At 36.3% G+C, this 25,045-nt stretch overlaps 1 protein-coding gene across 2 annotated transcripts in view; it reads right to left on the minus strand.

Annotated features, from left to right (window-relative positions):
- Positions 1-1,129: 1,129 nt before the first annotated feature.
- The window catches only part of SRP72 (signal recognition particle 72), a 30,938-nt gene continuing 7,022 nt past the window's right edge, over positions 1,130-25,045 (minus strand). For both annotated transcript variants that reach the window (XM_045473961.1, XM_045473963.1), the window contains exons 4-19: positions 23,658-23,801; positions 23,467-23,578; positions 21,435-21,466; positions 20,667-20,791; positions 20,516-20,573; positions 17,991-18,122; positions 16,934-17,062; positions 15,552-15,624; positions 13,642-13,706; positions 11,965-12,060; positions 10,810-10,913; positions 10,600-10,677; positions 9,550-9,687; positions 5,555-5,592; positions 2,787-2,946; positions 1,130-2,146 (exon numbers count right to left, since the gene is read on the minus strand). In XM_045473961.1, the coding sequence (XP_045329917.1) occupies positions 1,969-2,146; positions 2,787-2,946; positions 5,555-5,592; positions 9,550-9,687; positions 10,600-10,677; positions 10,810-10,913; positions 11,965-12,060; positions 13,642-13,706; positions 15,552-15,624; positions 16,934-17,062; positions 17,991-18,122; positions 20,516-20,573; positions 20,667-20,791; positions 21,435-21,466; positions 23,467-23,578; positions 23,658-23,801 (1,662 nt within the window). In that variant the 3' untranslated portion in view covers positions 1,130-1,968. The remainder of the gene's footprint in view (positions 2,147-2,786; positions 2,947-5,554; positions 5,593-9,549; positions 9,688-10,599; positions 10,678-10,809; positions 10,914-11,964; positions 12,061-13,641; positions 13,707-15,551; positions 15,625-16,933; positions 17,063-17,990; positions 18,123-20,515; positions 20,574-20,666; positions 20,792-21,434; positions 21,467-23,466; positions 23,579-23,657; positions 23,802-25,045) is intronic.

The raw sequence follows: 25,045 nt of genomic DNA on the forward strand, positions 1-25,045 counted from the left end.
CTAAGTAGAGAAATGTAAATTTCACTTTTTTGGTGCATTGGGTCAAAATTTTCAACGATGGATAATTTTCAACAAAATTCTGTAGCTCAGTTAACCTAAAAATGATTATCCTTCACCACAGAAATTTAATGGATTCCTAAATAACAAATTTACTAACAATTATTCCTGTAATGGGGTATATATTCAGAAGGAATAAGTACATCACTCTTACCAAGAGTATTCTCTGAGCTCAAAAAGTATTATGCCATAATAAATCATTCATATATGAGGGTCTCTTGTTTAGATGTTACTGCAGATTCTGATTATGCTAAACAGAAAGGCAGCACCACATTTCTTACTTTTGTAAAGGAGGAAGAAAGCCTTTTAAAAATCTCTTTGAGGAAGTTTTGATATGTTCAGAGTCAAACACAGCAGCACTTTATTAATAAGGACAAAGTAATATGATCATAAAGAAATACTCAAAGTCTAGATTCAATGCTATCTTGGGCAGCACAAAATGAATACTCACAAGGGTGGGCATCCCAGTGTGTCTGTCTCACAGGTTCAATGGGAAAGTGGCTTATAGGTGAGGAAAGACCAGAGCAACACTGACACCAGACTGACTGTATAATACTTCATTACTTTGAGAAGGGTAATGAATGCATGTACTCTGAATGATGAAGGGGAGTCATTTCAGTATCTATTAACTGGGCCAAACAGTTCTGTTAAGTTCTAATACTGCCTGCTACTGAACTCTGGTGGATTTTCTCTCTACCTCAGAAGTCAATGTTTTTTTTTTGTTTTTTTTGTTTTTTTTTTTAAATTTTTTTTTTCAACGTTTATTTATTTTTGGGACACAGAGAGACAGAGCATGAACGGGGGAGGGGCAGAGAGAGAGGGAGACACAGAATCGGAAACAGGCTCCAGGCTCCGAGCCATCAGCCCAGAGCCTGACGCGGGGCTCGAACTCACGGACCGCGAGATCGTGACCTGGCTGAAGTCGGACGCTTAACCGACTGCGCCACCCAGGCGCCCCAGAAGTCAATGTTTGAGCTCTTGACAGGGCCATTAAATCTTTCTGACTGAAACAGTCCAAACCCATCTGACCTCAGAACCACTGAGTCTAGGAGTCAACTTCTTGCAACATTGATACATTTGCTTGAGTTCTTTAATGGTGATAAATCAGCATAATGTTATCATAATCTGAAAACAATACTGGGGTGCAAAGAAGTCTTAATTTATATATATGTGTGTACTTGTGTATATATATGTACATATACACACCCACACACTTTTCATTACTATATATATATATATATATATATATATATATATATATATATATATATATAACATATATAGTATATGTAGTATCCCATATTCCAGTATCACGTAACAGAGAATTTATACTTAGAATTAATCATGACATTTACTTTAGTTTTCCTGTGGCCACTTATGTAATGAAGTGAAGAACACCAGTGTATTAATAAGGTCCCTTTTTATCACATGATATTTCTAAGCAGTTATTTATTTGGAATGCTAAGAAGATTCCACTTTCAGTCTCCTAAGGCCTCCTAAGACATAATTTAAAATGGGCTTTGGTAGGAACAAGTATCTTCAGACTCTAGTTGAAACAGAAGTAGTTTCTGTTTAAATCCTAGGAAACTTTGGATAACATGCCTTGTTTGTGAAACTGAAAAAACACCAGATCAGCACACAAAGAGAAAGGATGCAACAGAGATCAAGGTGGGAAAATGCCCCATTATTTTGAGGGCTTATCATCTGTGCAAAGCTAGGTAGTACAAGTAGGCTAAGTCTGACTAGGCAGAGTCTGAGGAAGATGTTTTCCTCTTTGATGCATGAGAAATTAATTTTATGAAAATGTGGGGGATGGGTGAGGGAGGAACTCTGTGTTTCTTGCTGTGTTACCTTTATTATGTTCCTAGTGTCAGTGAGACTAAAAATAGCCTGGAAACAAGAATGTTCCAATCACCAGCCACCTTTTCCACCTTTCTTCTTTTTCTGTTGCTGTTTCTTTTTTGTTGCTGGAGCCCCTGCAGGTTTCTGGTGTCTTGGGGGTATGATATTACTTGTAGATGCAGCCGATGTTGCTGCACTGCCAGGTCGTGGGGAGGTGGGTGGGCTGCTCACAGTCTTACTGGCATCCCTAAAATCATCAGATCAGGAAGTGTTGGTCATTCATATATTCAACAAAAGAAAAGGCTATAAAAACACATTATTCTTAACAATCTTCCACACGTATTCTATTTCTTTCTTTTTTTTTTTTTATTATTCTATTTCATTTAAAGGGGGTGTCCCAACTCCCTATCCATTTTTCTTTTGAATACAATTTTTACTGCTTCATAATTAAAGAAAAAGTAATATATGGTTCATGCCAATTTTTAGAAAGCTTAGAAAAGAAAAAAATTTAAATGACCTATAATCTTACAATGTAGAAATAACTTATTTAGTAACATTTTTAATAACTTCTTTCTAGTCATCTTACTTATAGTATCTGTTTATCTACATATTCAGTTGAATGACAAGTGTATTTAAAGCTTCCGTTTGAAGATACCGAATCCTAATATTTATAATACAATTCTACAATCCTAGTATTTACAATATAATCAAATCAGAAACACCACATTTCTTTTCTTTCCATAAGTATATTATAAAACATTTATTAAACATATCTGACTGTACTTAACTTAAAATATATTTAAAAATTCTTACTAATGACCCTGAGTCAATCTGAAAAAGAATCAACCTATGCTCTGAGTGACTTCAATTGAGGAGCAATGACTTACAGTTCAGATGAAGCTCCTGCCGTTGCTCCCTGGGTCCCTTTTCCAATCTGATCCTTCTTCTTACCCTTCTTTCTTCCCCGGTAGTAAGAACGTTCTCGCATTGGTAGCCATCTTTCTGGATCTGGGGTCACCTTTGGGTCATAATTCTTAGGCAATTTTCCTGTATAACAATTGATAAAGGAATGAGAAATCTGTCCATAATATTTTCAAGATAGTTTGCTTAAGGAATGTGTCCTAGCCTGGGAATAAATAACATTAAAATTGAAATAAGTTCATTTGAGAAAGTTTTATTTGTATAATCTAGCAGAGGAAAAGGCCTTATTTCTAAGCATGACAGAAAATTCAGAAGCCATAAAGGAAAAGACTTCACAGATGTATCTATATAGAAAATTCTTTTTTTTTCTTTTAAGTTTACTTTTTTTTTTTTTTGAGAGAGAGAGAGAGAAAGAGAGAACCAGCAGGGGAGGAGCACGGTGAGAGGGACAGGGGATCTTAAGCAGGCTCTGCACTGATAGCAGAGAGCCCAATGTGGGGCTCCAACTCACAAGCCACGAGATCATGACCTAAGCTGAAGTCAGATGCTTAACCGACTGAGCCACCCAGGCACCCCTATATAAAGGATTCTCAACTTCATTTGGTAAGAGATATATTTTTAAGAGAAATAGCAAATATACATATATATGTATCATATATACACACACACACATATATATATATATTTGCATGCTATATAACAGAGTGGACTGATATTCTTAATGTACAAAAAGGTCTTGATAATCAATAGGTAAATGCAAAAAAAAATGGGCACTGCTATTATTAGGGTAAGCCAGGAGAAATAGAAGTCCTTAATAATGTGAAAAAATGCTCTTCTACCTCACTAATTAGAAATGAAAAAGGTAACAAAATTCCATCAAACTAACAAATATTAAAAGCAGTAATACCCAGTTTTGGTGAAATAGCGAGAAACACTCAAACATTACGGCAGAAGTGTACACAGTTTAGCCTTTGTAGAGAGTGATTAAATTTAGCAGTGCCACTCAAAATTCATACTTCTAGAAATTTATCCTGCAGATATCCAAAAGACACAAGGTTATGTATAAGAATATTCTCGAGGGGTGCCTGGGTGGCTAAGTCGGTTAAGTGTCCAACTCTTGGTTTCAGCTCAGGTCATGATCTCATAGTTTGTGAGTTCAAGCCCTGAGTTGGGCTCTGTGCTAACGGCACAGAGCCTGCTTGGGATTCTCTCCCTCTTTCTCTGCCCCTCCCCCACTTGCTCTCTATCTCTCTCTCTCACAATAAGTAATAAACACTTAGAAAAAAAAGAATGAACATATATCACTTGTAAGTTTTAAAAAATACTTATCTGGAAACTACAAAAAATAAAAAAGTAAGTGAAACGGCAAGTTATTTCTACCTACAGTTATCAGCTGCTCCCTTGCAGTATTATTAATACATAAAACAAATACTTATAGTGGGCTGGATGCAAACATTAGCTTCTGCACCATCCCAAAACTCTACTAAGATGGAAACAAACACATTAGAAGGAAAAATAGGAAAAAATATATTATCAATAAAATTTTGGAAGCAGGAAAACAGATGGAGGAATGGTAATAAACTTAGCAGACTTGAGAGACCTGAATTCTAACACAATAGTGAACAAAATCAAAAACAATGTGATTTACACCACAGATTTCCCAGATTCAGAAACAGGTAGGTGGCTCCAAGGATAACCTCTGACTAGTTGACGCCAAACATGGTAATTCTACCCTCTCCTGCTATGGACTAAAATCAACTATAGCCTAAGCCAAACAATGTACGGCATTCCCCTGGTTAATGGTTCAGGGCTGGACACTGACCTATGTTGGCCCCATCAGATTAATGGGAAAGACATGCCAGCTGCAGAAAGTCCTTCTCTGAAAGGCTGGATATAAACAACAAGCTCTGTTCCCCGCCCCCACCTTTTTTTTTAAGAGAGAGACAGAGCCTAAGTGGGGGAGAAGGGGGCAGGGACAGGAAGGGAGGGAGGGAGGGAGAAAGAAAGAAAGAGACAGAGAGAGAGAGAGAGAGAATGAATCTTAAGCAGGCTCCATGCCCAGCACAGAGCCTGATGCAGGGCTCAATCCCACGACCCTAGGCATCACAACCTGAGCCGAAATCAAGAGTTGGATGCTTAACGACTGAGCCACCCAGGCGCCCCCACATTCCATTTCATAGATGAAAAACTCAGGCAGGTATCTTAAGTAACCTATTCACAATCACAGCAAAAGAGCAACATAACTAGAGGAACAATGTAAATTCAGGAAATCAAACTCTCTAGAGCTGTACTCTTTAAAAAAATAAAATGTTAGCTATAGTCAAGACTAAAGTCAGTGTTCAAAGACAGAAGAGAGGACAGTGTACTTATGCGTGATGACTTTGATATAGGGCTAAACTCAAGTTTTTTTAATTTATTTATTTATTTATTTAAAAAAAAATTTTTTTTTTTTCAACGTTTATTCATTTCTGGGACAGAGAGAGACAAAGCATGAACGGGGGAGGGGCAGAGAGAGAGGGAGACACAGAATCGGAAACAGGCTCCAGGCTCTGAGCCATCATGAGCCATCAGCCCAGAGCCTGACGCGGGGCTCGAACTCACGGACTGCGAGATCGTGACCCGGCTGAAGTCGGACGCTCAACCGACTGCGCCACCCAGGCGCCCCTAAACTCAAGCTTTTAACTGAAGATTCTATAAGACAGAATCTAAAGATAAAAAAAGAAAAAATTCTTACCTTTCTTTTTTTTCTTCTTCTTTTTCAAATCTCCTTGTCTATAAAGAGAAGAAATATCATTACCATCATCATGATAAAATATTTATAGCAGAATAAACGTGCAAAAGAGTGAGCTGGGCATTTTATCATAAAGGCATTTAAGATTTTATATTGTCTTGCCAAACTTTATAAACTAGCTGGGATATTAACACTGGTTAAGTTTTTTTTTTTTTTTTTATTTTTACTTTTTCCACTTTTGCATTCAAGCATATTTTATTCAAAAACAAAAACACACTGAACAAACTCTGCCAGTAGAAACTGGCCTTGGGTGGAGAGGATTCCATACATACTGATGGAACAAGGTATCACCCAATGGAGCATCTGTCCTTCCTAAAAGCCTTTAAAAATGGTTTGAGTGAGGTCATTGTTTTCAGGTTGACTGGCTTCAAGTGTCTGTGATGGAAGAGCCAATGCTGGGGCACTAATTCTGCTGCTCTTCAAGTAGCTGCAGGAACAAATGTTAAATTGAGTAAGTCATAATCTCAATTCCTCTCTAGGTATTTTTTTTCCTCCTCAAATTTTTATTTAAATGCTAGTTAGTTAACACACAATATATTATTGTTTTCAGTATACTGGTTAAGTTTAATCAAGCTTCGTACACTGCAGCTTTTGGAAAGTGGTTTAAAAAAGAGGGCTAGTTGGGGCGCCTGGGTGGCGCAGTCGGTTAAGCGTCCGGCTTCAGCCAGGTCACGATCTCACGGTCTGTGAGTTCGAGCCCCGCGTCAGGCTCTGGGCTGATGGCTCATGATGGCTCAGAGCCTGGAGCCTGTTTCCGATTCTGTGTCTCCCTCTCTCTCTCTGACCCTCCCCCGTTCATGCTCTGTCTCTCTCTGTCCCAAAAATAAATAAACGTTGAAAAAAAAAAAAAAAAGAGGGCTAGCAATGTAGATACCATTTACATTGCCATATATTAAGTCTGTGTAAAAAGGGAAGAAACTTGAATAAGCATAAAAATCTACAATACTATGTTAAGTTATATGCTTGGTAAAACTAGAGAACAGGTAACTAAACTCTTAGGCAAAAGAACATGTATACATATCATACACACAAAGAATATCTCTGGGAGGGTATGTAAGACAAGTAACATTGGCTGTGACCTTGGAGAGAGGAGAGCACACATGGGTGGGAGGAAGCTTTTACTCTGTACTTCTTTATCTTTCAAATCTTGAAACTGGTAAGTTTATAGAATTTTTTAAGTAACATCTTCATTAAGTACACTGACCAAAAAAGGGGGTGGTGGCGGGGCGCCTGGGTGGCGCAGTCGGTTAAGCGTCTGACTTCAGCCAGGTCACGATCTCGCGGTCCGGGAGTTCGAGCCCCGCGTCAGGCTCTGGGCTGATGGCTCAGAGCCTAGAGCCTGTTTCTGATTCTGTGTCTCCCTCTCTCTCTGCCCCTCCCCCGTTCATGCTCTGTCTCTCTCTGTCCCAAAAGTAAATAAACGTTGAAAAAAAAAATTAAAAAAAAAAAAAAAAAAAGGGGGTGGTGGTGCTGAAAGGAGCATGAAAAATCAAGAAGACACTTCAGCAAGTATTGACAGCAGTTAAGAGGCAGACAGAAATACCTCTGTACATAATCAGATGTGCTATATCTCTATGGGAACTATGAAACAGTGAAGTAAAAAGATGAGACTGCAACAATTCCTGTCAAAAAGTCATTCTAACAAGTCATTCAATTGTGGAAGTTCTTTCGGGGTACCCTCAAAAATAGGATATGCAACATACAGTGTCTTTATTTATTTGATGTTTATTTATTTACTGTCTTTAAAAACTTTTTTAAATGTTTATTTTTGCGAGGGGGGGGGAGAGGGAGAGAGAGAGAGACACACACACAGAGGGAGGGGCAGAGACAGAGCACGAGCGGGGGAAGAACAGAAAGAGACTGAGACACTGAATATGAGGCAGGCTCCAGGCTCTGAGCTGTCAGCCCCCATGTGGGGCTTCAACTTATAAACTGTGAGATCATGACCTGAGCTGAAGTTGGATGTTTGACTGAGCCAAGTGTCCCTTAATGTTTACTTTTTATTTATTTTAAGAAGGAGAACGCAAGCAGGGGAGTAGAAGAGAGAGAGGGAGAGAGAGAATCCCAAGCAGGCTCTACGCTCAGCGCACACTCAGCGTGGGGCTCAAACCCATGAAATGTGAGATCACAACCTGAGCCAAAATCAAATGGTGGATGCTTAACCAACTGAACTACCCAAATGCCCCAACAGGGTCTTACTTTCGAGTTTCATCTCTCACCCAGACCATGCAATAGTCTTCTAAATTGACTCTCTACTAATCGCACTCTACAGTCAGACCTGCAATTTCTCAAAGGTGCTCTGCAATTTCTTCTTTGCTTTTGCTTGCACTCTGCTTAATTCATCCTCTTTAAGAGTCAACACAATCACTTCCTCCTTGAAGTAATTTTTTAACCCCTGACTGTCCCCAGGAAGAAACTGTTCCCTCTGGTGTACTCCTCTATGCTCTGCACAATCACAGAGCATGCAACCTTTACTGAAATTAAATGGATTTAATTTATTATTTCCTTCTGCTAGACTTAGGATTAGAAAAGGGGGCACCCGGCTGGCTCATTTGGAAAAGCAGTGACTCTTATTCTTGGGCTGTAAATTCAAGCCCCAATGCTGGATATAGAGATTAGTTAAAAATTAAATAAATAAATAAATAATTAGAAAAGAACTATATTCCTACTGATTACTCAACTCTGTTTTGGAAGAGGAAAAAAATTACTAAAGATATATAAAATAGGTGTTATTTAAAAATCCCCTTAAGATCTGGCTTGAATTTTTCATTTTGATGAAGCTTGAGGTAGGACTTATATGATGAAATGGAATATGGAACAATGTAGTATCTCTGGGACCTACAATTCCTTATTTTAGTTTTAAAAACCTATTATCAGGATGACAGTGTTTTTATTTTTTATTTTTTTACCAAATAGAGTTCATAACGAAGTTAATCATATACTGTTGTTAATATATTTTTTTAAGTTACAAAAAAATTTGCATTTCAAAAGGTATTCTTTCAAAAAAGGAGAAAACAGTGAAAAATTATGAAAGCCACAAATCTGGGGGAAGGGTTATATGCCTTCCATTCTCTATTCATCCTGACTCTCTATTCATAGAATCTTAAACATTACACTGTAGGCCTCCACAGTGTTTCTGAGATGGCAATATGGGAGAGTAAGAATTGCTGACTTCTAGGGCACCTGGGTGCTCAGTCGGTTAAGAGTCCATCTCTTGATTTAGGCTCAGGTCACCATCTCACAGTTTGTGGGTTCAAGCCCGTGGCACTGAGCCCGCTTGGGATTCTTTCTCTCCCTCTGCCCCTCCCCTACTCTTGCACACATGTGTGAGCTCTCTCTTTCTCTCTCTCTCAAAATAAACAGGTAAACTTTAAAAAAGAAAAAAAAAATGACTGACTGACTTCTAAGTTAATGAAGCTGGCTAATCCTTCCTCCAAATCAACAAAATAAACTTCATCTGAATTCTGGTATAGAATTACTAAATGATGTACTAAGTGTACATCAAAAACTTACAAATAAAAAAAGTAGAGAATATCCAGCCAATGGAATACTATGCATAAAAAGAATGAAGTATGTCTATACTAGGAATATGGAAAAATCTCCACGACTCAGTAGAAGAAAAGGCGGAAAACAGTAAGAACAATATATTACTCCCTCTGTAAAAAACCAAAAAATAAACCAATCTAAAAAAATATTTTAAAATTATCTTTGTGTGTAAACACAAAGAAGATCCTGAAGGATATACACTCAGTACTAGGGGGAACAGAGTACACTACTAGGGGGTAAACAGGATGAAGACTAAGAACTGGGTATAGCAAAAGAGAAGGGGAACAAAAGGGACTTAAACTTTATTCACATGGAATTTTCAGAGAATGTATTTTTTATTCCTTATATAATTTAAAGTCAGCATTAGTGAATGTTACAATGAAAACCATTACCCTTGTTCCTTTGGTTGACTATCTCCAGCAACTTTTCCACCCTTTTTCCGAATGTAAGTAGCACCAGGAGAATTTTCAAGAGCCTCGACATCTACTTTCAGAGACATACTATCTGACGAGGGCAGGTGTTTACTAAGACTGGGATTGAACAGGAGTTCAGGAACACAATATATATACATATATATGTCTGTTAAAAGAAAGACAGTTTTTGATGTCCTTTGCCAAAAGTAAAAAAATGTTCTTAAATCTTCTACAGAATAACAAATCAAGTCATAAGGTCAATTACATATCATATACCCTGAAAAAAGAGCAATAATTTAATCATCCATTCCTTAACTCAGTGACACACTTCAAGATGGTGGCTTAATAAAATCTCCATTCTAAAACAACTACCACAGTTATATCTCATAGACTTGCTCACTATAAAGGTTTTGACTCATGGCTGCTTAGCATCCACCACTCCACCTTGGGTTCATGAGCACACCCGGATGGAGTAGAGTAGCACAGCCGATTAAGTCACTGAATCTCTCCAGTAATTGTTTGAGATGGGCATGTAACTTAAGACAGTTCAATCAAAATGACATCTCAGAATCTTTCACAACTACTCAAATAAAATATGCTTTTTCTTTTCTTTTTTTATGCTGCTGGACTTGAACCTGAAGAGACACAGCTGCATCTTGTTGACTTCATTTTTGCTTCTGGATCAAACTGTATCTCAAGATGGATCTGTTATGGTAGTTTTTAGTCATGTTGATCAATAAATTCTCATTTTTGCTCTTACTAGTTAGTAGAGGGTGTTGTTTGTTTGTTGAAACTTACAACAGAAAAAGTCCTGCTGGGGAGTGGACACCTGGCTGGCTCAGCTGTGGAGCCTGCGGACTCTTCATCTTGGGGTGTGATTTCCAGCCCCACGATGGTTGTAGAGATTACTTAAAGTCTTAAAAAAAATACAAAAAGCAAAAACAACAACAGAAAAAGCCCTGGTCAAATGAGGTAGCGGAAAGGACCTAGCATGCATTTGGGAGCTATCTGGAACAATCAAAAGGATACGCTTTTGCCTTCTCAGGATCTACAAGTGAGTAAGCAGAAATAAGCTGCGCCAGGGTGTGAATATCTTTTGGATTTTGTCTAAAAAAAAAAAAAAGGATAGTAAACAGTTTATGAAACTGGAAAAAGTAACATAAACAAGAAAATAACTTATTTGTATCAAATAACAGCAATACAATTTGCATTTTTACATCTCCACCTTTCAGAACTTACTTCCATAGCTGTTCTAGGTCACTAATTGCCTCCTTTTTCCGCCCATATTTGAGTTTGAAGTTTGCAGCTTCTCTTATCAAGGACAAATGAGCAGAAGATTTGGGCTACAGGTTCAATAAGTAGAGGAAAAAAAAGTTTTAAGCTAAATATCTAGCAAGTTCATAAAGTTATTATGTTCATTAGACCTTTAAGATGGACCTATCCATTAAATTCCTCATCTTAAGTTATACTGAATGCATGAAACAACAAAAAATAACACACATACAGGGAGGGAGGTAGACAAATTATACAAGTGATGACCAATTTATGAATTTTGGAGCATAACCTATCTCTACACTGTCTATAACTAGAAATACTTCCCCATGAGCAAATATTAAAGATATGTCACCACAGTTCTCAAATATTAACACAGTATTTCCCAGAACCCTGATATCCACTAATAGTGCTAACAGTATAAATACTGTGTGAATGTATATTTATAAATTGGATACTGCCTATAAACAAACCCATAATGGAAAAAATGAAAAGTGTTCCTATTCCATGGACACATGAGATACAATTATTGCATGTATTTATTGTTTCACCAATTACTACCATCCACGAGCTCTCTCTCGACAAGATGAGCACTCCTAATGCATTCATGTATTACTGTTTTTTGAGATTATACACGAACACACACACACACACACACACACACACACACACACACACACACACAGTTAAAACCATAACTGAGCTTCTGTTTTTAATTTTGCAGCCATTCCTATTTCTAATAACTTTACTTGGTATACTTAAAAAATTAATTTGACAGTCTAATAATATTCCATTCTTTAAACAGTGACTTGGAATATTTCAATTCACTAAGTTCACTACTTGCAACTTTTTATTTTTTTTTTAATGTTTTATTTTTTTGAGAGACAGAGAGAGAGAATGCGAGCAGGGGGGAGCAGAGAGAGGGAGACATAGAATCCGAAGCAAGCTCCAGGCTCTGAACTATCAGCATACAGCCTGATGCAGGACTAAAACCCATGAATCATGAAATCATTACCTGAGCCAAAGTAGGATGTTTAGCCAACTGAGCCACCCAGGTGCCCCTGAAGCTTTTTATTTTTATGTAAAAACATGCTCCCATGACAATTTATTCCATATATTTACCTGATGGTTTTGATACCACTGGATAGCTTGCGTGAAGACCTCAATGGCACTATCAATATCTTCCTCATGGCTGTACATAGTCACTAATGCAGACACCTACCCAGCCAAAAGTATAAATTAATGAATAAAATTCCCTTCTCTCCCAGAATAAGCTTTTTGAAAATGAAAAAAAATTGAAGAAATAGAAAATAGAAGTTGCTAGGCTCTGTCAATACCAAATTCATCATAAAAATTATTATCCTTTTAGAGCACAGTAACTAGAAATACTGTATACAGCAGTGGTTTCCAAATGCAAAGGTAGTTATCTATAAAATGTAACTTTCCTCTTTTTTTATTATTTTATTATTAAAAAAAATATTTTTTTTTTACATTTATTCATTTTTGAGAGACAGAGAGAGAGCACAAGTGGGAGACCCTGGGGCAGAGAGAGAGGGAGACACAGAATCGGAAGCAGGCTCCAGGCTCTGAGCTGTCAGCACAGAGCCTGACGCGGGGCTCAAACTCACAAACCGCGAGATCATGACCTGAGCCGAAGTTGGACGCTTAACTGACTGAGCCACCCAGGCACCCCAGCTTTCCTCTTAAAGTAGTGCCAGTTCACAGTTTGTTACCAGTGTATGGTAAGGTAAGTACAACAGTTGAGAGTAAGTTAGAGTATTAGTTTATAAGGTAAGACATTGCTGGGACTTCCAATGAGGTACACTTCAGCACAGCTAATGTCCCATAAGTTGTATCTGGCCTGAACTACAAAAAAACAGTGAAAAGCTTGCCTGGTGTGTTGGAGGGACAGCATGGAGGCCCATGTGGCTGGAGTATAGTAAGAATGGGAGGGGCACAATGAGATGAGGTCAGAAAGGAAAGAGAAACCAAAAGCTGGATCTTAGAGAAAATCAGTAAAACTGATGAACCTCTGGCTAAACTGACCAGAAAACAGAAAAAGAAGACCTGAATAGCCAGTGGCAGGAATGAGCGGGGTTCTACAGATCTTAAAGAGATATATAAGAAATATCGGAACAACTTTTATGCCAATAAATTCAACAACCTAGATGAAGTGGAAATATTTCTTGAAAGGCCAGATATGAAATAGTAGGAACCTTTATGTTTGCTTCTAATATAAAGTAATTATCACTCAGTCTTTAAAATATGAGTCTTCAAAAGAGAAATACTGAGTGCTGACTGTAAACAAGCTGTGTGAGAGGATACAGACGTGAATAAAAGTTCCTATACAATAAATGCACATACCACCAACTACAGCATTAGTCTCTGCTTTGAAACACATGCTTTCACAGCAACATCACTGATTTAAAACTGTGATGCTTGAATCATCAGAGAACTAAAAAATAAATTTGTTGGCCACTATTACTAAATTGCTTTAGCTCAAAATACCACACTGAAGACATGACAGAATAATTTAGGCTAAGAAATTCCCTATATAGGTCTTAGATTATTTAAAGTTGGCTTTCAGTGATAATATAAAGCCTAAATAGTGCCTCAAATATTTGCCTAATAAACCAATGCAAAGCAGAACATAAAGTGAGATTAAATGTATACCAGATAAGTAACTATTATTTTAACTACTACTGCATTATGAATAAACAGAAATTAAATACAAAAAAATCAAACATACCAACAAACTATAATTCCATTGCTTTCAGTCTTTTAATATTTTAAACTCACCATGCCTGGTTTATGTTTTAACTCTTCTATGCTTCTCAATATTAGACATGCTTTGGATATATTACCTTGAGAGATTAAAAATATCATCATCATCACACTGAAGAAAACATATTATGAAAAAAATACAAGAAGTTTAAGTCACTTTGTAGTATCTCTAAATATTCAAGCTTTGGGATCTTGGAGATAATGTACTCTACTTATTCTTTTTACATATACATAAAGAAACGGAGTCCTAAAGAAACAATATACCTTGTTTACACCCACAGAGTTAATGGCAGAGATGTTACCAGAAAAAGAAGTATCCCGACTCCCACCCAGTCTGTTAAGTTCTATTTCTCCTTTTGTAGACTGTCACTTAAAGGAAGCTCTACCCTAAAGACCTTGAAATATGAAATACTGTAGATGGGAGCGCAATGGAAAACTTCCTATGGTGTCAAAATACTGTTTTTTTACTCATTGCATACCTCACTAACATAACCTTTCAAAGACTTGTCACAGGAACCATGATAAGCTCTTAGTAATTTTAGTACGATAAATAATCCTTTCAAAAATAAACTGAAAACTGGAGAAGGAACGAAAATAAGGGGAAGAGCAAGAAAAAGGAGAGGTGGGAAAAGAAAAATTAAGAAAGGAAGTTAAGGGAATGTGAGTATGGGTAACAGGAAGATCAGTATTTTTTTTTTTTTTTAATGTTTGTTTATATTTGAAAGAGAGAGCATCTGTGCATGCCAACGTGTGCACACGAATGGGAGAAGGGCAGAGAGAGAGAGAGAGAGAGACAAAGACAGAGAATCTCTGTGCCGTCAGGACAGTGCAGAGCCTGACACAGGGCTTGAACTCACAAACCATGAGTTCATGACCTGAGCTGAAATCAAGAGTCTCAAGAGTTGGACACCTAACCAGCTAAGCCACCCAGGAGCCCGTTTGTATTTTTTCTTTTAGAGTAATCTTTATGCCCAACATGGGGCTCTGGGGCTTGAACTCACAACCCTGAGATCAAGAGTCTCATGGTCTACCAACTGAGCCAGCCAGGCACCCCAAGACCAACAATGTTTCTCAATCTTGTTTTCATTACTACACACTATGGAGCCTTTTAAGACATTTCCTCCCCCCCCCTTGTCAATTCTCATCTTTACCCATGAAATTTTCATTTCAGCCATCATAATATCTGTAATTTTTCTGATCATCCACCAAACAACTGATCCCCACCACCCAATGCTGAGAATGCATGGTCTACACCAGAGATACAACTTTCTATGATGGAAATTTCCTAATCTACCCTGTTCGACTAGCCACATGTGGTTATGAAGCTTCTGAAATGTGTCTAGCACAAAGGAGGAACTGGCTTTTAAAATTTCGTTTAATTTTAAACTTAAAATAGTTATACTTGGATAGTGGTTACCAAATGCAGATAATATATAGCTACAGACAATCACTCAGGGTTTGTTTAGAATCATGGGCAAAAACAAAAGCAGTTTTTTGTAAGATTCAAAAACATCAGTTTTCATTAAATTGTCTTGCCTCTTCTCCCCCAAAGATATGAGTCAAAATATAAACAAAGGATAAAGGATTAAGAAATTCTGAGAACTAGAATGCAAAGTAACCCTTATTTCACGTAGATACTACCAAGTGACAGAAGCATTTCTACACATGACATACCCAGGAAATTTGCGTTAAGCATGATCTTTTGAAACATAGGAATCCTTTGCTTCTACTGACTTTCAAGGCATATACTGAGAATCATTCTAAAAATTTAATAACCCAAGAAAAGGCTGTTTGAAACATCAATAATTATGATTCATCATCGTGCAAAATTTTTTAAATCATACAGCCCACAAGTACTTCAGAATCATTTTAATCATGTTTCCATTAAAATGATATTTTAACCATGATGAAATCACTATCAATACCTTGGGAAATTTTCAGTTGTGCCATGGTCAGCTTAATTTCCGCTGCATTTTCTGGATGCTGATCTGAGAATTCCTGAAATGTTTTAGTTGGAGGGAAAAAAAAAAATTACACTTAATTTATTCAACTAGCTGCACACGTTTCAATTACCACATCTACACAGAATTTTAAATCCAGTTTTTTTTTGTTTTTTTTTTTCCAACGTTTATTTATTTTTGGGACAGAGAGAGACAGAGCATGAATGGGGGAGGGTCAGAGAGAGAGGGAGACACAGAGTCGGAAACAGGCTCCAGGCTCTGAGCCATCAGCCCAGAGCCCGACGCGGGGCTCGAACTCACGGACCACGAGATCGTGACCTGGCTGAAGTCGGATGCTTAACTGACTGCGCCACCCAGGCGCCCCTTTTAAATCCAGTTTTAAGATAGTAAAGTTCTGGTTTTAGATCAAAATTTTAATTCCGGAAAAATTTTATTTGATACCTATTTTGTTTTAAAATTATGCTCTGAAAAAAAAAAAACATCAAATTATGCTTGGAAAGTGTAATAATATCAAGTTCCATGAAGTCATTACTAGACAAATAATAATTCAGGTTACCACATAGTTCTGTTTGTTTAAATAAGATACTCAAAACAGATAATATATCCTTACTGAGGACCCCTGCCTAGACAACTCTGCCCTACAGGATGGTCCTAATTTTACCCAGTTCAACTTTCCAATGTAGTGTACCCTCAGGAATTTCAAACATGTAATCTAGCAGTTGGTTTAGAATGACAAAAACCGGGGCGCCTGGGTGGCGCAGTCAGTTAAGCGTCCGACTTCAGCCAGGTCACGATCTCGCGGTCCGTGAGTTCGAGCCCCGCGTCGGGCTCTGGGCTGATGGCTCAGAGCCTGGAGCCTGTTTCCGATTCTGTGTCTCCCTCTCTCTCTGCCCCTCCCCCGTTCATGCTCTGTCTCTCTCTGTCCCAAAAATAAATAAACGTTGAAAAAAAAAAAAAAATTAAAAAAAAAAAAAGAATGACAAAAACCAAGTCAGTATCTCTGTAATTGTTTGAGTTTTTAGACTGGGACTCATTGGAAAATACATTATTGAAAAAGAGATTAAGCATGTTCTGGTATTATAAACCTAAAACAAACCTTTAACTCATGCTAAATTGATCTCTAAATGAAAAGCATTCCTCAGGGTTTAGGCAAACATTAATGCAAACTTACACAAAACAAAGTGGTAGCTCAAGAATTAACTAAAGTGACACTATGGAATTTGTCTAGTGGTATATTACCTATTAGTTTTCCCATTTTATTTACAAGTTTGCAGGCTATTATAATGAAAATAAAACAAGGATGCAACTCTCTGACACCTCATTAAAAATTCAAGTAATTCCTTTACCTGAAGCAGCTCTATTGCTTTTACATGCTGCTTTTCCCGGCAGAGCTGGGCAGCTTGGATTAATACAGGCAGGAGATGCTCAGGACTTTGGGACTGTAAACTGGCAGATATTTTGCGGCACTGTTCTGCCTAAAAGATAGTATCCCCCCCACCCCCAAATAAGTTGGTTAATGAAATTAAACAGTAAGTGAATGACCAAAAAGAAAAGGATGGGGGTGGAAGAGGAGGGAACTCAGCTGAAAGACAATAGTAAGTGAACAACTATCTAGGGTGAAAGAAGTGGTTTATAATATCTACTCTCAATTTTTTCCTATAGGAAAAAAATTTCCATTTACTAAATTTAAGCCATGAGTTATGAAAGTATTTAGGAAAGGACTAGTTCTAAACATTAATTTGTATGCTTAAATTCCAGAATTTTGTTAAAAAATAATACAAGTATCAGTCTTTGCTTCAAAACAACAAAATGTATAGGTATTTCTTGCTAAAGTATCTAGACTCAGTTCTAAATAATAAAAATGTTATTGCCTCTCACTCCCACTGAAAACCTCTGTTACAGAAGAATATAAAATCATTATTTAGAACTAATGCATGTTAGAGTTAGAATTACATCCTTAGTATTTATAACTTAAGTAAATAGGACAAACTAAAATGAAAGATCTTAAACCTATAATCACAGTTGACATCTTTAATGACTTCTACTTTAACTCAGATCAGAAATAAGGTAATGAGAACATTATCTCATTTACAAGTGTGAATGTTTTCTTCCTCTTAAAAGGCAGCTGCAGACCCTTACAAAGAATTGAGCAAATTACTTGTCTAACAAATAAAATCTATGATACATGACATTCTGAAGAACACATGACATATAAGACAAAAAATGTAAATAAGTTGTACTGATTTATTTATATATATTTATTTATATAATATATATATTTATTTGTATATAAATAAATTGTACTTATATAAGACAAAAAAAATATAAATAAATTGTACTGATGCACCCCTTATGCCATACTCCAAAAGGGTTAGCCAGGGGAGTTGGAGGTTTGTTACCTACCTGGTTTGTGTACATAGCAAGCAAAGCTTTGTTAAATTCTATAGCTTGCAGCTGTTTCTTGGAAAGCTTAAACTCTACTCCTTCTGCATTGGTTAATTTCACCTTCTTCTTAGAGTCAAAGACATTTTGGTCCTGACAAAAAAAAGTTCATCTGCCATTAACAGCAATCTCAGACTTTAACTCTTTTAACACTTCAAGACTTTATTACTCTTCCATTTAATACACAAGAGAGCTTGGAAGATAATACATCTACCTGGTTAGGTTGCCTAAATCTCTAAGATGCATATAAATTTGTCTTAGGTTCTTGGTTTTCTTTTGATTTATCCTTCCACTCTTAACTGCTTGTTTTGAGCTTTGTGAAGAAAAGTACATATGGACAGAACAAATCTTACATTGGAAATTAGGACTAATGACAAAGATACAAAGAAATATGCAAGCTACAAACTATGCCCTTTAGAATTTAGATAACAAATGAGGAACGCAATTCATTTTTCTTTGAAATAGTCATTACGTAAGCAAATCATTAAAATTTAGAAATAAATTCACACCTCTTTTGAACCCATTTTTAGCAAAAAATGCTAATGTAATGTACTGTTCCCCTCCCTACCCCCCCGCCCCCCACCAACACACACACTTCTCACCTAGGTAGAAGCTCAAATAAGTTCAATTTCTCAAACTTCTATGTGGGGCAAGCACAGTGTTATTGTTAAGAGTTCTAGAATGTCACATACCTTTCTAGGATAAGGAAGACAATTAAATTACATTGCATCCTGAGAAGGCCAAACTGAGCATGTGAATGTCTACTGTGTGCACAATATTCTTTGTTAAATAATATATCTATTTGCAAATAAATGATATCCCTATGCTTTTTAAACCAGGTCTTCTATTAGTATGAAGACTAAAAGGAAGCAAAGAAGAAATCTAGAATAAATTCTACTTTTTCTGAGTGTGAAGCTCCAAACCAGTACATATCCTTTTAATTTGTTTTCTTAGTTTCCTTCCACAAGTCAAATATTTCTCCATATGTTCACTTGCTTAAACTGTAACCCTCCTTTTCAAGGGTCATCTACAAATTTGCCAACATGAAGATCTTCTCTTTCACCAATACTTCAGTTAAAAGTCAAAAAGTTTGAACAATATAATGATTAAGACTGAGTTTCATATTTCTTTGCATTACCTATAGCATCCAGCACTATTCTGAATAAAAAGTTTGTTGAGTAAAGAAAGTTTGGCATATAATTACAATGAGATTAAGATATTTAGTGTTTTACACACTCTCCTTTCCATAATCATATATCCAGGTAAGATGAATTTATCCTCACTGGCATTTCAAATAACTCATAAACACAGGCAGGTATATAATGCTAAGATTCAAATGCCACAATCTATTTTTGGAGACCTAAACTATGCTGATAGCCTGCAACATCCTATAACTACTACTGGCCCTAATGCTATTATCTCATTTTCTGGGGATTCTCTAGATTTCTGCTATAGAAGGGGAGAAGTACCATGAAGGACTCTGCAATCAGAGAATTGAATCTCTGGAATCTGAATCCAAGTTCCACCTTTAACACAGGTTGTGTGACCTTACACAAACTGTTTTAACTCCTTTCAGCCTTAGATCATATTCCTATAAATCAGAGATAAGTACTGCCACCTAGAAACTGTAACTGTGAAGATGAAATAAATGACACTTGAAAATTCACACAGCTGATCAAAAGGAATCAAATGTTACTTTTCTTATTTTCTGCTGACTTGAATTTCAAATCTGAACTTGAAATATTCTTCCATTAAAACAGTGTTCTAAATGGTAGTTAATTTTACTAACACAGTACTCTTTAGAACTGTTTATATACACACTTGTAATATTTTACATGTAGTATTGGGAGTGGGTAGAGAGAAAACATGTCCATGTTTCCCCTCCCCCCAAATAAAAACCACGAGAAAGAAAAAAATTATTTATATAGAAAACTTGTATTCAGACTCACTAGATGAAAATGTCACATAAAACATGCATGTTATGCTTTCAGTTTAAGTCTAAACAATGGGCACCTGGGTGGCTCAGTTAGTTGAGCGTCTGACTTCAGCTCAGGTCATGATTTTGCAGCTCGTGGGTTTGAGTCCCACATTGGACTCTCTGTTATCAGCAGGAAGCCCACTTTCGATCCTCTTGTGTTTCCCTCTCTGTCCCTCCCCCACTCTCTCTTGCACGTTCTCTCTCGAAAAGAAATAAAAACATAAAAAAAAGTCCAATTTATTTTTCAATACATAGATTCTCTACATTATTATAAACTGGTAAAAGGCCAAGATTTTAAAGTCCAGAGTCTGTAACTACAGAAAAGTTTTATTATCTGGAATATGGCTTGCAGAATCATCATCATTATGAAAGTTAAATAACACTCTCCATTGTAATTTTGCTACAACTGTACTGTGTCATGGAAAAAAGAAGTTATCCTAGGACAAAGCTGAGGTAATATGTTTTCAATGTAAAATATAAGTATAAGAAAGCCATGGATAGCCCATACCTTGTTAATAGTAATGATATTATTTGCAATCACAGCCAGCAATCCCACATCTGTCGGCCTATGAACAATAAACAACAGTCAAAAGGGAACAAACATTTACAAAGAAACTTCATCCTCTATAAAAGGCATTTCATTTCAATAATTTACTTACTTTAGTTTTATTATCTGATTGTAAAGTTGCAATGCCTCCTCTGTACGACCCTGAAGCTGCAGAATATAGGCCATCTGCCCATGAATGATGGCCAGTTCTGCCTGTGGGTCTTCCTCAGTCCCATCCTAAGTAGAAAAAGAAACTTTTTTCCCCTGTAAATTCTCTAAATTGGTCTTCATAATTACCAAGTGTTCCAAACATTCAAAAGATACATGATCTCAAAGACAACATGTAATTTTCAGAAAATTTCCCTTACTGTCAGTTTTGTCAAAATTTAGGAATCTGATAAAGGGGATTCCTAGAGTAAACTGCTGTGTCAACAGGTATGAGCTAGAAAACAATAAAAGATTGGTGAAAAAGCTAACAGCTATAAGGACTCTGTAATGAAACTACTTCACAGCTGTCTTTAAGGTACTGCACTTAAACAAAACTGAAAATCGTTGACTACTGGATTATTTGTGGTTCATTAAAGAAATATGCATGGAATTCCTATAAAAGGACCCATATTCAAAGACCTGAGCCTTATATCTAAAATAAGACAATGAATTTATATTAATATGAATTTAAAATAAAATGTATAAGGCATATAAAAATTCTGTTATTGTAATTTCTCAGCCTGAGACTCCATCAAATAACTGATCAAGAGGGTTTCTATTTATATGAAATAAATTACCTATTTCAACAAGTTAATAAACACTACAACGAAGCCCCCTATAAATTCATATTAGTCAGAAGTGTAAAATCTGGGTTTAACAATGGAATACTTACAGAATCTTCTGATAATGAACGGCGGCAAAGATCTATAGGAAAAAAATGGTTTTAAAATTAACATTGCAGGGTAACTCCCATTCCTTTCACCATTCCAAAGGACAAGAATTAAATTCTTAGGAAGAAGATTTCAAGGTAATTTTAATAATAAGCAAACTTGAACTTTATTATTAGCATCAACTATGTTACATAAATATTATCAGTTTTCGTTATTCTAGCTCTCTGGCATTTTTCTTTCATTTGTAATCTCTAGGTTAAAAAAAATTTTTTAGCCTGGGTGCCTCAATCAGTTAAGTGTCCAACTCTTGATTTCAGCTCAAGTCATGATCTCACGGTTGTGGAACAAGGCCCCAGGTTGGGCTCTGCACTGACAGCATGGGGCCTGCCTGGAATTCTCTCTCTCCCTCTCTCTGTCCCTCCCTTGTGCACACATGTGCTTTCTTTCTCTCAAAATAAACATTCAAAAAAAACAATAAAAAAGTTTTAAGGGAATTAAAAAATATAAATGTAACAAATGTTGACTGCAAAAAACCAATGACAAAAAAGTATTAAAACAATGACAATAATTTCACCACCCAAACAACCACTATTCGCATTTCAATTACTATTTTCTAAATACAAATGCACAGCTACTGTTAAAATGAAACAGATACATTCTACATACTATTTTAAAACCCCCTTCCTCATCTAATAATATGTGGATATCTTCAGATTATAATAAATATAGATCTACATTACCATGCAATCATTTAAAATAATAATAATCTATTTTGTGGTTATGGTAAAACTTAGCCAATCCTCTTATAGGACAGAAACTCATCATGCCTTAAATTTCTTTCTTATGACTACCCCTTCAATTAGCATTCATAAAAATACATATATGAACTTATCTAATTATTTTCTTAAAATAAATTTCACTTATCTAATTATTTGCTTTTAATTAATTTAATTATTTTCTTAAAATGAAATCCTTGGATCAAAGGGTAAGCAAATTTTAAAATCTGCTACGTATCACCAAATTGCCCACTGCAAAGTTGGCACTACTTTATACTCAAATCTTCCATGTATAAGAATATCCTTTTCCCATACTACTGTCAATACTAGGTATAATCAAGAAATTATAATTCTCAAACATATACCTCGTTTCACCATTTTTTCCTCTACACCATTTACTGCAGTCCCTATATCACGTTTATAGCTTCCAGGGAAATATGTATTCAGAAGAAAAGTTTACATGTTCCAGGAGTTGAAACCAGACATAAGTTCTCTAATAGGCTATTTTTCTTTTTTTCTTAATTAAAAGCTTGTTCAGAGCATGTAAATGCTATATATGGAAACATGTTAAATGGAGTTAAGATGTGCTTGAATAGTGTCACCAATATACATGCTGTGTAGGCACATGCATGCACGTACCCACACAGTCACACTAAATTATCATTATACTTGAGTACCAGTTTAATAATGATAACCAGTATTTATTGGATGCTTATGTTATATGCCACGTATTGCTGTAAATACTTGACATGAACTCAATTTACATTTAATATTCATAGTAATTTATTCACAAACCTCCTCAAAATTAAGGTCTGGTGTGGATGAAAATGGACAAGTACTCTGGCTTAGGGATTAGACAGAAATAAGGGAGAGAGATGTTAAAATGCCAAGAGAAAAGCTAGATGAACTGTTTTTTTTTTTATGTTTATTTATTGTTGAGACAGACAGAGTACGAGCAGGGCAGGGGCAGAGAGAGACGGAGACACAGAATTCGAAGCAGGCTCCAGGATCTGAACTGTCAGCAAAGAGCCCGACCTGGGGCTCAAACTCACAGACTGTGAAATCATGAGCCAAAGTTGGACACTTAACCAACTGAGCCACCTAGGTGCCCCATAAAGCTAGATGAACTTTGAAAAACTCCCACTATATCAGTATTTCCATTTACAAACTTCACAAAAGTCGAGTACAATTTTTGGAAATAACTATTTTAATAATAGTTATTTATTACAATTACACATAAATTTAATAAATTTCCAACCTTCAGCTTTTTGTAGGATTTTCATTGCCTGGCTCAGATGGCCTTGTCCTATCAGTGCACATGCAGCATTGTAGCATAGTTCATGTGTGCCTTCTTGGAGACCCAAGTTCTCCTGCCGTGGAGCAAAATAAAAGTCAAACACTAGATAGGATTATTGTTTCATAGTTGTGTGGGTACACGGGGATACTCACTGGAACCACTTTTTCCCAATTGCTTTGTGCTGCAACAACTGCTGAAAGGTTTGTTTTTCTCTCCTCATCATAATCATCTTGGGAGTTTCGGACAAGATCTCTATACACTGCTAAGCATTCATCATAGCGTTCTAACCGGTATAGCTAGGGAGACAAATAGCAAGTAAAAAATCAGAGAGGAAGACAAATACAGCATTAAGTCTCAAACATCGTACAAATCCTTTTTGGAATCACTAAGTAGCAAACCTAATTTAGCATGTTATGGGCAATCAACAGTTTCCTTTATAACTTTTCAATTAGTTCTGTGTGCTACTAATACTTGCAAAGTTACTCGGCAATGAATCTCTACTATACTGCAGGTTTGTAGGCATGATCCAAAAAGAAAAGTCATTGTATTTACCTCCTTCCTGAGGCTGGGTAAGTGCCTAAGTGGGCTGTAAAAGAAAACCTTTCCAAGGAAATCATCCTGCTACCTAGATCTGACTTACAATGAAAACATTTTCCCACCCATGAGTATTAAGCTCCAATAAACAAGAACAAAATTAGATGTTAACAAAAGGACTTAATACTTCCTAGGAGTTCACTTTATTTGATCTTCATTTTCTCTTTCCCAAAAATGAGCTAGTAAAGGGGTAATATATCAAGTACACAGAACATAATTCCTGCTTATTTCATTCAAGTTGTTCTCGAATGGCAAGAAGAACTGCCACTCTGGGTAAATTAAATCAACCATGTCTGACAGAAATTGGTGCCCTTCATCAATCTCAAAATGCTGGAATTTACCCTAAATTTGCCCAGCTTACCTTAAAAGTTCTTTTTAAACCTACAATCCATGAACTTGCCCAAATCTTTCTCCAACCTGTATGTATTGTTAAACTCCTACCATCTCTTGGGACAATACATTTAATACAACATTATTTGCCCTTAATAACATTTTAAAAATCTTTAAGAGGATTTTGTTAAATCTAATAAAACATTTCTGTCCTCTCATCCTTAATAGCCCTATTTTTACATTAGCCTTAAACAGGTCTCAAAACCCTTTCAGAATAAGATATTTTAGGGATTTCATAAACTACCTGAATTCATCCAGATTCTTATCCATCATAATTTATTTTAACATATCCCCCTGGCTTTCACCTTTCCAACTAAAAAATTATAATTTGATAGGATAGTTTTAAGTTTTCTTTAATTTTCTAATTACCATGAAGAAGCCATTTATTCATAGAACAGTATATATGCAAAGGTTTGTGTGAAGATCAAGAGGGACTATACTGAAACCTCAAGAATTGGTTTGGTGGCGAGTTTTCAGGATGGGCTGGGGTTCCTCATCCCTGCTCCTTGCTACAGGTATAATCATGCTCACTCAGGATGAATGTCAACAGGTATTT

The sequence above is a fragment of the Leopardus geoffroyi genome, chromosome B1, assembly GCF_018350155.1.
Source record: "Leopardus geoffroyi isolate Oge1 chromosome B1, O.geoffroyi_Oge1_pat1.0, whole genome shotgun sequence".
NCBI lineage: Eukaryota > Metazoa > Chordata > Mammalia > Carnivora > Felidae > Leopardus > Leopardus geoffroyi.